The sequence below is a fragment of the Bos indicus x Bos taurus genome, chromosome 17 (genome assembly GCF_003369695.1).
Source record: "Bos indicus x Bos taurus breed Angus x Brahman F1 hybrid chromosome 17, Bos_hybrid_MaternalHap_v2.0, whole genome shotgun sequence".
NCBI classification, from domain to species: Eukaryota; Metazoa; Chordata; class Mammalia; order Artiodactyla; family Bovidae; genus Bos; species Bos indicus x Bos taurus.
The window spans coordinates 1,096,857-1,109,334 of NC_040092.1; the positions used below are offsets into that span (position 1 = coordinate 1,096,857).

Genomic DNA, 12,478 nt, shown 5'->3' on the forward strand with positions numbered 1-12,478 from the left:
TCAGCACAGCGTTTTCTTCTGTGAAACATCTGTTAGGCCAAATCCTCCTTTACGATGGCATCTATTCTAATGGATTTTTACTTCTACAGCTGACTCCACGCAGGTGTGACACCAAGAGCAGCTACCTGCTGTAAACAGGCTCCATTTCCTCGCAGAGGCAACCCCACGCGTGGCCCTAGTCCTTCACGTGAGGGCTGGAGGGAGAGAACCAGCCCCTGGGCCGTGCACTTCACTCACTGCCATCGAGCCTCTCAGGACGACGTCTGGTTCCGACACCTGGACGTGGGTCCAGCGTCTACTCTCGTGGCCTTCCTCACACATGTTACATCACGGTGGACGGGACGGAGTTCTGGACTCTCGACCTCGCGACACAAGGCTCAGGATGACTGAGAGATGTCGGGCGCGCCGACCGCAAGCCAGACGCTGCCTGCGCGCAGCGGGCCAAGGCTCACGAGGCCCCACGGCCGCCCTCGCTGCGGCCGCTGCTCACGCCCTCGCACCGGCCACTCTCGACTCTGCCCTGCTCCACAGACTCTCTGGTCGTTTCCTGTGAGCAAAGGCCCTGCTGGCAGTGCGCTTTCGACCTGGATGCCGGACCACCGTGTCATTTTGAAAGAGTTACAGCAGCTCTTATTTTTCCCACACCAATGTTTTCTTCCAATTTTATTGCAATTTTGCTGAAGAGGCTTCTTCGTATCAGGTAAGTCTGACTCTTACAGGAGAGCCCTGGTCCGCATTCACGACCACAGTCCACACACACAGCCCAGCTGACAGGAGGAAGCTGCCCGGGTGGAGGAGGGCTGCTCGGGGGCGGGACGCAGGGGCCCACGATGGGAGCACGCCCCTCGGCTCTGTAAGCCAGCGCTAGCCCAGCCCGGACGTCAGTGCTGAAGGGAGACAAGCCAGTACCTTGGGGCTGGCCAGACAGACCCAGCCTCAGCCCAGGCCGAGTGCAACTCACGGCCTAAGTTCTCTGGGCTCCTGGATTTCTTCCGATGCAAACCTGGTCCTTACCTTGGAATTCAACATGATTTCTGGAGCCCGGTACCAGCGAGTGGCCACGTACTCTGTCAAGAACCCTGTGTGGTCGTGGTCTGGATCTGCAACACGGGCCAAGCCAAAGTCACAGATCTAGGGGAGAACAAGACAGGACAGCTTCTGAGAGTCAGGTCGCCAGCAGCAGAGCCACACAGACGCTGGCGGGACGCAGCTGTGACGCGACAGCAAGCGACAGCAAGCGCCACCGCTCTCGGGCGGCAGAGCCCCGAGGCAACGACACACGCCCACTTACCTGCTCCTCACGACAAAGGGATGGCAGCCACCTCGAGTCAGAAAGGAACAGGCTGCAGAGTCTTGCCCAGAACACATTTTCAACGGTTTGCAGCCTCTACTTATCTGCTTACCCACAGCAATCCTGCTTAGACCACTTGATAAACAGTTCTGCACAGAGTAAGGTCACTCAAACCAGCCCCCAGCGAGCGCTGGAACGGTCACTGCTGGGACCAACCTCTCCAGCGTGGCCTCTCTCCACACATGTGACCTCTTCCTCTGTTCTGCCCACCTCCTTCCCCTCCTGTAGTCAAACCCACTCCCAAAGCTGTACAAGACGTTCCACACACTGAAGACGGATCCTTACCCAAAAAAAAAAAAAATCCAGCCTCTAACTTCTCCTGACTCATGCAAGCCGGCCTTGATCATGCAACGGTTGGGGCTACTCCAGATTACAATGTGTGAGGAGAGTAACTGGAACATATTTGGTCCCAAACAACTGCAGGACCCTTTAATTCCTAGCTCCTGGGGAACTAATCCAAGAGATAGAGAAAGAGAGACAGACAGACAGAGATGCTAACACAGACCAGAATCTAGCAGAAGGCAGCCTGGAAGACAGAGATCACTTTGGAGGCTGACTGCTCTAATTCGGTTGAAAAGTGACAAGGGTCTGAGCTCAGTCCCTAAAAATAGAGACACGGAGGCAGGGACACAGCTTAGGAATACTCAGACGACTTAACAGACACCAGCCTCTGCAGAGACCCCACAGCTGAAGGTCTCAACTTAAAAAGACTCTGCAGGCTCCACCCACCTCCTCAGGGCTCCTGGCCGTGGAGGCTGGCACCCCCCGCGGCACCTCTGACCCGAAGCCCTGCCGCTTCCTCGATGGAGCCCTCAGAAGTTCTGCATCCATGCCGCCCAGTTCCCGTCCTCTGGCCCCTGTCAGTGCGTCTTCAGGAGGAGCAAACACCACGCCTGCTCTGTGGCTCTTCCAGGGCCGTGCTCTGGGCACTCTGGACAGGGCCGCACAGTCACTGTGGCGTCTTGAGACCCCCTTGGCCTCCAGCACCAGCCTCACCTCCACAGCCAGACGGCTTGCTGAAGCCATCACACCCTGGACAGCCGCGGGCTGACGGACTGTCTGAATCTGCAACGCGCCCGCACCGCACACCACTCCTTGGGCACCCTCGGCTCACGCGGCATGGCCGGGTCCAGACACGAGTCACAGCTCTCTGTGGTCAGCAGAACCCCAGGTGAAAAGCCTGCATCCAGACCCCCAGATCAGTGGGCTCAGTCCTGGGGCTGACGTCTCCACCCTCGTCTGGGAGCGGAAACAGAAGCAGGAGCCGCACTCGGGGAGGCAGATAGGACCTCACACCTCTACAGAGACAGGCCCACGTGGTGTGAGCAACCTAAAGACAGCTGTGGAGAGGGCTCCTCTGAAGAAAGCCACGCCAACGTAACCCTGACCCCCCCACGGGTCTCAAGCTCTGGGGCTGAGCTCGTATCAAGAGGGCAGGATTGATCTTCCCTCCTCTGGAAGCCGGGCAAACCGTTCCCACTGCCTGAACCAAGAGAACACTGGAAGTGACGCCGTGCGACTTCCCAGGTGAGACCATAAAAGGCGCTGTGGCTTCCACCTGGGGAACTGGGGGCCTCTGGCCGTGTCGTGGGGACACCACGTCACGTGGGCGACACGTGGCCATGCCGTGGCGCCAACCACCAGGCCTGTGGGCGACGATCTGAGCCTCCAGGGCCACATCTCTCAGCTGCGGTCCAGAGGCTGAGCCCAGAGCAGTCACCGCACCCCCTGTTCCCTGACCAAAGTCCTGACCTCAGAAATTCGCATTCAAACACGATACTGCTGTTTCAGGCCATGACACCTTGCGGGGCTTGAGAGAGGCTCCAGCCTGGGTGGAGGCGGGAGGTAAACAGGCGTCCACGTGGGGAGGCGGCAGGAGCCCCAAGGGGACTGGAGTCCTGAGTAAAGGGCCCAGGAACGCACTGCACCAACCAGCTACGTCGCTGGGAGCTGCACAACGGTGACTTCTCTAACTTTATGATCCCTTGTGCGTTTATGCTAAGTCACCTCAGTCGTGTCCGACTCTGTGCGACCCCATAGACGGCAGCCCGCCAGGCTCCCCCGTCCCTGGGATTCTCCAGGCAAGAACACTGGAGTGGGTTGCCATTTCCTTCTCCAACGCATGAAAGTGAATAGTGAAAGTGAAGTTGCTCAGTCGTGTCCGACCCTCAGCGACCCCATGGACTGCAGCCCACCAGGCTCCTCCGTCCATGGGATTTTCCAGGCAAGAGTGCGTTTTGCGTACTCTTGTGCGTTTATCAGCTGGCATTTACTTTAAGGGAGCACCGTACTTCATCAACCGGGGCTTCGTGCCTACCCTGAAGCCTGGACCCCACTGGGAAGACGGGGGAAACGTTTCCTCTGTCCCTGTGAGTTACAGTTCTCAGAAGAATGAGTTGGCTTAAGGAGGACCATGTTTTTCTACTGGTATCCTGCACTCATAGTAGATAAAAATTACTGGCTATAATTTAACAAACCAAGAGGTACATGTAGGGAAACCCTGTTCATGGTCATCCACGGGAAGCTCATGTCACGCTCTTAAAGTTCTTTTAACACTGCAACACTGAAAGCTAATACAGCAGTAACCAAAAACTGCCAAGGCTACAAAAAAAATTTTACTACAGTTCTATATAGAGGAAGGCAGACAACCAGGATATGGTACAAGAAATAGAAGAGGGCTTAGTCACACGCCCTACCACTCCCACCTGGCCACCTTTGGGGCTGAGTAAATTGAGATTCTCCTAGAAGAAAAGCCCCAAAGACATTCCATTTTATGTTTTGAACCCTCCTTTCTAGGCCCACCCAGAAGCATACATGCTTCGACCCGAGCAGCCTGGGGCTCCCCCTGGGGCTGTGGATGGAGTCTGGAGACCACACACCCCTGCAAGTTTCCCCAAAAACACGCTGCAAGCACAACCTCCAAACAGGGCCCACAACCCTTGCTTTCCTGTGGCCCTGAGAGAGAAACAGGAGGCCTGCGGGAGAGGGCTCCAGGAGGGCCTGAGAAATAAACAGGAGGCCTCTGGGAGAGAGTTCCAGGAGGGCCGTGAGAGGCCAGTGTATACGGGGTCTCAAGGCTGGGTACCAAGCACGTAGCATGTTTATGGAAACCAAAAAAGGAAGCTAACTGCTGTTGGCCTTGACTGTACCAGAGTCAAAAGCTAAAGGTCTAAGACACTTAAAAGAGCTGACATCCTGAGGGCTCAAGAGTAAAAAATATTAACACAGAAGTCAACGGAAAAAGGAAAAAGTGACTTAATTACCTGCTTGAAAATTCAAAAAAGAACCTAAATAACGATATTAGTAAGGCCGGGGGCTGTGGGCCGGCATCAGGGCCGCCCCCGAGGTCTGAGGAGGGGCAGGCGTCCCCTGAGCTCAGAGCCTGGCCCCTGCCCTGCCTGTGGGGCGCGCGCCACACTCCTGTCTGGACTGAGACTCTGGGTACGCATGCCCTGTGGACGATGCGTACCCCACATGGACGTTTCTCAATGTGGGCCAGCTGAACTGCTCCAAGTTTCTCAAACATCCTATTGTGTTTCTGAGTGTGTGTTAAATTGGGTTTCGAAAACACTGCCTGGACGGTGCAGACGGCTGATAACACAGAATCAGCGTGGGCACACGTCCCAGTGAGCAGGGAACGAGATGGCCCCAGGCAGACACAAGCCCACCAGCAGTGACGAGACAGCAAAGCAGTATGCTTCTGTGTTTCCTCTTCTTAAAGATGAACATTTTCAAGCAAAAGTCAACTTCTCCCAGAAATATTACATACTTAAAATATTAAGAATAGCTCTCTAAAACCAAACAAAAGCAATCTGCCATAGGAAAGCAGTAGGAGACATCAGAATAATCACTATAATTTTTCAAGAAAACCACTAAGAGCTGACCAGGTCTGGCTGTTCCTAAGAGCACCCTCACCCTTCAGGCCACCCTGACTCATGTGCCCAGACCCACGGACAGCGATCTGCTGGCTACACCCCATGTGGGGAGGGCATGAGTCTAACTCAGAAGGATATTAAGAGGTGATAGAGTCCACCCCAGCTGTGTCTGATGCAGGAAGCTGCCGCCACCACGTCTCACAGGCTGTCTGCTACACAGCTGTAAACACGGGAGCCGGCAGACCAGCTAACCATCTGAAGACAGGGCCACTGACAGTTCCAGAAGACCCTCCAGCAGAGCAGGCCTCGGCGCTGGTGCCCTGGCCCCCCACTCCTTCGTCTGCTGCTGCTCCTTCTGTCTGCAGTCCCCTGCGCCCGGCATGGCCACTCACCTACTGCAGGGCTGGCATGCTGGGAGGGACAGCACGATGCCACCTCCTTCCTGACACGTCATGGCCCCGGCCAGAGCCGGCGGCCTTCTCCTCTGGGTCTGGAAGTGCTCCTTTCAGAGCCTCCATCACCGCAGATGGTGCCATAAGCACACACTCTACCTCCGTGATGTACAAGCGACATGCCACTCCTGCCAGGACCACCCCGTCTTGACGAGCACAGCTCGGCAGTACGCCTGGAAACCAGGAAGGGTGAGGCCTCTGGAGCAGCTCCTCCTTAACGCCGTTCTGGGTCTCCTGAGTTTCTACACGCATTTCAGGATCAGCCTGTCTGTTTCTGCAGAAGCAGGCACCTGTGGCTTTGACAGGGACTGCATGAAGCCTGCGGGCCACAATGGGGAACACCGAGTCTTCCGACCCATGCACACGAGGGTCCTCTCACGCGTCCAGGCCCTCTCAGACTCACACGCGTCTCCACTGGACTCTGCACTCCCTTCACCGTGTCTGAGCGTCTGCAGACCTCGCTGCCTGTTTACTTCTGCCGCGTGTTAAAAGACTAGCGCTCTTCACTTGCATTTCTTTTTGCCATAAAACTGCTTTTGAGTATTTCTGGTGTTAATACGAATAGCAATAAATACAAACATGCCCCAGTAAAACGGGTGTCTCAACTCCTACGCCCTAAGTGAGAGCAAATGCGGCTGACCTTGAGATCGCAGGTGGTGTTGAGCAGCAGGTTGGAAGGTTTGAGGTCACGGTGCAGCACGTTGGCTGAATGAATATACTTTAACCCTCTGAGGATCTGGTAGAGAAAATAGCAGATGTGGTCGTTGCTGAGGTGTTGCGTCTTCAAGAGCTTGTAGAGATCTGTTTCCATGAGGTCCTGTACTATATACCTGTTTGGAAACGTTAAGGTACCAAAATAGCTGGTTACACTCAGCAAAGCACTGAAGACAAAAGAACGCCCACGACCCACTGTTCATGCTGATGCCCAGGAGGGGCACGAGAAGCTGACGGAAGGCTGGCGCCCCGCAGCAGAGCGGGCCTGAAGCTGTGGCCTCCTGCTCAGCTCCCGTGAGACGGCAGGGCACACACCTGCCTGGCGTGCACGCTGACGCCCCAGCAGAGACCTGGCTCACGCAGGACATGGGCATGAGTCCTGTTCCCTGCGTGGCCTACCACCAACAGGAGCCTCTGGCATCGCTGAGAGGAGCAGGCGGCATGGGGCACTTTCTCCTCTGGCCCAGCATCAACTCCTAATTTCATTAGTCTTTGATCTGCCTTCCTGTCCCCCTCCTTTCCCCACAAAAACCAACCATAAAACTTTTGGAAACACAGGCTGAGAACACATTCGCTACTAAATTCAGCCCTCAGTCTACTCGTCTGGCTCTGCAGTTCAGGCTGAGACTCAATGAATCAGACAGGCGCAGCAGCGCTACGAAGGGGCCTGCGGGCTGCGCCCTCCGGCCGTCCGGACTACCCGCCTCCCTCAGCAGCTAGAGTCTCAGGCGCAGCTGACTTCGTTCTCAAGGAAAATAAACATAAAAGCTGCCCGCGTCTAACCTCACCACAGCGTGCTTTCGTCAGTGTTCGGCGTTTTTTAAAACTCATGTCTCTGCACATATTATACACCTCCTACAGATTCACACTAACGGGGACACAGTTTGGGATGTGAAGGAAACACGACTGGAAAACGTGTCATCTGAGAGCAGGACAGCAGGCAGCAGGGGAGGCGCTGCACTGAGAGGATCAGCAGAGCTCAGAGCAGGGCTGGCGACAGCGGAGGCCCCGGAGACCGGCCTCCCAGGGGCGCAGCGCCCGGCGGCAGGGGCGGGGCGGGCCCCTTGGCACAGCCACGCTTCCAGTCCTGGGGCCTAGTCCAGAGTTCTAAACCGGCCACCGTCACCACACAGCCTCGGAGCTCAGCTGGCTCTGAAGATCAGAAGGGCCAGCCGCTCAGTTTTAAAGATGAGATAACTGGACCCAGATGTAAAATGCTGCTCAGATCAGGATAGTGTGGACTGAGCAGTGCCGTGCAGGGCCCCCTCTTCCACAGTCCATGGCTCCTTCCTTTTCACCATTATAATCAACCATACCTTAAGTGGGAAAAACATGACTGGAAAAGGTGTTGATCAGAATTTTCCACAACTGCACTTACTGAAAGGAAATCTTTACTGAAACTGACAGAGAAAAATTGGATTTGCCAAAGATACTGAGCATAGCTACCGACAACTGGAAAATCGGAGAAAAACCGTCAGTTGATGCAAGTGCCACAGTGACTGGCGAGCAGAGCACAGCGTCCCCGTCCACAGGCAGCGCTCCTCCCTCCCCACAAGCAGGGCGCGTCCAGGTGCCTGACTCCAGCAGGTGACGGAGCAGCTGCCTGGAAAGGATACACATCTTTCATCTGCTCGATGGTCGGTGCTCGAATAATGTCATTGATTCCGATGATGTTCTCATGTCTGAAGCGCAGTAAGATCTTTATCTCTCTCAGCGTTCTCTGGCAGTACGTCTGGTGCTCAAAAGGGCTGATTTTCTTGATGGCGACTCGGACTTTGTTGACATTGTCATAAGCAGAGCTAAAAAAAGAAAGGGGGGTGAGGGGAGACAGCATTAACAACAGGCCCCAGGACACTCTGGCAGCAAGCGTGAGGCAGTAGAGCAGGAACGCGCCCATCACCCTGCGCAGGAAGGCAGTGTGCTGTCCACAGAGAGGCCCTCACGGGGGCAAGCGCACACGAGGCCTCAGGACGAGCAGAGGGTCCGGCCTGCCAACCGTGCGGACGCCAACGTCCACGACCCAGGAGCACGGGCGTGTGACACAGGCACGCCTGACCCCGCCGTTCCTAACAGCAACTGCATCTGGGGAGAGCCACCATGTCTGCCTCCGAAACAGCTTCCCACAGTTGCAGCAGACTCCATGACTCAGCAGAAACGCTCCAATGACCCTCAACCACATCTTCATCCCAAGCAAAATGGACCCAAGAGGGCAACACGGATACGCTGCAGAGCAGGGGACTGCGGTCACGCTCCTGTAGCGGCGTGTACTGGAGTGTGATCTGAGCAAGCACCGAGTCACTCTCCTGTACACCCCGAACTGCAACTGCACTTCAGTGGGGGTGGGGCAGGAGGGCGGCGACTGGGAGCAGCAGCAGTGTCTTACTTGCAAAACGACAGTCTTTCCTCCTCCCCACGCCCAGGAAGCTTGACCAAGACGCTTGGCTGTGCGGAGCTTAGTCGTGTCTGACTCTCTGCGACCCCATGGACTGTAGCCCGCCAGGGTCCGCTGTCCATGGGACTCTCCAAGGAGGAAGATTGGAGTAGGTCACCATGCCCTCCTCCAGGGGATCTTCCTGACCCAGGGGTCAAACCCAGATCTCCCATGTCGCAGACAGATTCCATACCGTTTGGGTCAACTTATAACAAAACCTAAAAAGTATTGTTCAAAAAATACTCTCACACACACACAAAGAGGCAAAAACAGAAAAAGAAAAACACCTCTCACAGTCCTGACATGGGGCCCAGTTCTTCCCAAGGTGTCCTGAAGGTCTGGCTCGACAGAACCCCACGCAGCAGCAGTGATGAACACGCCGCCAAGCCCCTCGCGGCGCGCGCTTCACACTCTTTTGATTGAAGAACCATGTGAGACTTTTCAAAATATATTTCAAAAATTATTCTTAAGTGGGAAAAAAATCACAGGAGAAATCCTAGAAAACTGTTGGCATATCCTTTAAAGAAGAAAGCACAATTATTTTGGAATTCCTCACCAATACAAAAAAATTTGAGAAATAAAGAGTACTTCTTAGAAAGAGGTGCAAAAATACCTTTAACCTCATGCCCACTTGAGAGAACAGTCTCTAAAACTGGAACTAGGTAATGGAGAAGGCGATGGCACCCCACTCCAGTACTCTTGCCTGGAAAATCCCATGGATGGAGGAGCCTGGTGGGCTGCAGTCCAAGGGGTCGCTAAGAGTCGGACGCGACTGAGCGACTTCACTTTCACTTTTCACTTTCCTGCTTTGGAGAAGGAAATGGCAACCCACTCCAGTGTTCCTGCCTGGAGAATCCCGGGGACAGGGGAGCCTGGTGGGCTGCCGTCTATGGGGTCGCACAGAGTCGGATACGACTGAAGCGAGTTAGCAGCAGCAGCATACTACTTAAAACAGACACCCTCTCCTCCGCCCCCGAATAAAGGAGGACACTTTTCTCCAGCATTCGTTACTCTAACGGGACCAGCAAAGATCACAGCTATTTCTGTGCCCTGAGGAGCTCAAGTGCCTGCGAGCACCCAGTCATCTTACAGGAACTCGTCCTCAAGCCCCAGATGAATTCTCTCCTGAGATCCAAAGTGGTGGGGAGGGGGAGGTCACGGCCAGAGGTGAGCACGCTCAATTCTTAAAACGGTAGATTCCTACTGCTAAGTCGCTTCAGTTGTGTCTGACTCTGTGCGACCCCATAGACGGCAGCCCACCAGGCTCCCCTGTCCCCAGGATTCTCCAGGCAAGAACACTGGAGTGGGTTGCCATTGCCTTCTCCAATGCATGAAAGTGAAAAGTGAAAGTGAAGTCGCTCAGTCATGCCCCACTCTTAGCCACCCCATGGACTGCAGCCCACCAGGCTCCCCCGTCCATGGGATTTTCCAGGCAAGAGTACTGGAGTGGGGTGCCATTGCCTTCTCCGAAAAAGGAAACTACTGGTAATATAATGCAGATGAAGTGCAAAATAATTATGCTGAGTGAAGCCAGACCAAAGAAAAGTGCCCCCCTCACATAAAATGCAACCTTGTCTGAGGACAGAAAGCGGGGCTGCTGGAGGAGGAGGGATGACACGATGGACATGGAAGCCAGGTAACTCTCAGAGGCCATCGATATTCATTATCGAAATGTCCTGATACCTTCAAGGGTGTACAGTATGTCAAAACTTAAAGTGTACACTTTTAAACTATACACTGACATACTGAGTACCAATGACTTCTTAAAGAAACTCATTTAAAAAAAGTGCCGGGGGTCCCCAAATGCATGATCAGTTCCAGGGCCAGGGTACAATTCCAGAACTGTATCTGGCAGTAAATGCGGAAGCAGAAGCCCACAGGACTCTGGAGGAGATTATTTAACAGGTGGGAGGAACGGGAACCAGCGTGAGCCGAGGACGCACGAGTCACACGGCAGCAACCTCATCTCCTGCTGTGACAGGGCCACCACAACGGGGGGACCCAGAGCGCGGCGGGGCCCAGCCACACTTGCCAAGGACTCCCCACTTCCGAGACTCCGTGTCAGAACCAGGGGCAGAACCAAACGGTGGTCCTCCTCTTGAGACGGTGGCAGTTCAGGGACGGAAGGAGACAGGGACAGACAGCATGCGCGGCCTTCATGACAGTAAAGCACTCCTCAAACCCGAGAAGGAGCTGAGTAGATGAAGTCCAAAATGAGAGTAGTAAAGAGAGCGCTGAGAGACGAGGCCTGCAGAAACCATATTCTCAAGGGTGAGCAGCATTCGAAGGGGAGCAGGGCCCAGAGGAGGCAAGAGACACCACTGGAGGGGAACAAGCAGGCTGCCTGCGGGGAGGCCGGCCCTCGTCCACCAGGCCCCTCCTGGCGGTGCGCACAAGGTCCAGGGACCACGCCACCAGGAGCCCCCAGAACCCCCCAGGGTCCCCTGAAGCAGCGAGTGGACGCCCTCTGGGGTGTTCGCCACAAGGGCGGGCCGCAGCAGCCCACGGCAGGGGGTGGGCGCACAGCACTGGCTGGGAGAGAGGAGGGCTCTGCTGGGGGCCCGTTCTCAGGGACTGCTAACACCCAACTCGGAAAAGGCCACGAGTCTACAATTTGAATCTGATCTTCTAGGTCTTCTTGAAAGTCTGTCTGTCTCAGGAGGAAGGGAGAGTACATTTCATGCTTCGTGCGTGCTAAGTCGTGTCCGACTCTGCGACCCTGTGGACCAAAGCCCGCCAGGCTTCTCCAGGCAAGAATACTGGAATGGGCTGCCGGGCTCCATTTGTTTTCTTGACCCAGGCCTTGGAAAGAAAACAAGAAAATGGGTGGGGAGACAGGGGTCTTGTACTTTCTGGCGTAAAGGTCTGAGGAGGCCTGCAGGGGATTCGGATGGAGGAAAGAGAGGCTCTGCTCACAGCAGCAGTGAGGAGGTGGAGGCTGGGAGTAAGATACGGGGGCGTTTAACAAGCCACAGAGGGGAGCACTACTGAAGAGAAGCAAGGTGAGGACAGCGCTCAAGAGCAGACAGAGGAGCAGGAACTGGCCAGACCATGAGGAAGCACCTGTAATCACCAGGAGAGAGTGCCATTTCAGAAGCCAGGAGTCCCAAACAGAAGTGCGTGAGAAAGACAAGAACTGGAAGCCATCTGCCGAATCTGCGATCAGTGGATGGGTGGGCCCTGGGTGGCGGCTGGTGAACAGGAGTGGGGACGGCGTGCAAACACGCAGGTGACCATCTTTAAAGAAGGCGAGGAGGAGCAGAGTGGCCAGCAAATCCAAGGCAACAACCAGAAGGCTCAAGCTGTCAGGAAGCAGTGGAGGGGTCAGAGGCGGGAGATGAGGCAGGGTGGAGAGGAGGCTCCCCGAACTAGGCAGGGGTGAGGAGGCAGTGTGCATTCAGGCAAAGCTGCAGGGCCCTCCCTGCAGGGACCTGGGGCTACAGAGCGGAGTACGTGTGTGACTTCCACCGCAGGAAGTCACAGGGATTTTAAGGGAGGCAACACTGGTGTCTGCTGTGAAGCTCCCTCAGGAGGTGGACTGCTGAAAGAACAGAACGTGTGGGCAGTGCAGCGGGCAGGAGCCCTCTCTGCCAACCTGGACCGCGATGAGGCCACCGCTCTGCAGAAAGCAGTGCCTACGCCACCAACCTCACGT

At 55.4% G+C, this 12,478-nt stretch overlaps 1 protein-coding gene across 1 annotated transcript in view; it reads right to left on the reverse strand.

Annotated features, from left to right (window-relative positions):
- MAPK1 (mitogen-activated protein kinase 1) overlaps window positions 1-12,478 on the reverse strand; it is a 57,119-nt gene that overhangs the window by 13,365 nt on the left and 31,276 nt on the right. The window contains exons 2-4 of the mRNA XM_027566128.1: window positions 8,009-8,191; window positions 6,319-6,508; window positions 1,015-1,131 (exon numbers count right to left, since the gene is read on the reverse strand). Coding sequence (XP_027421929.1) covers window positions 1,015-1,131; window positions 6,319-6,508; window positions 8,009-8,191 — 490 coding nt within the window. The remainder of the gene's footprint in view (window positions 1-1,014; window positions 1,132-6,318; window positions 6,509-8,008; window positions 8,192-12,478) is intronic.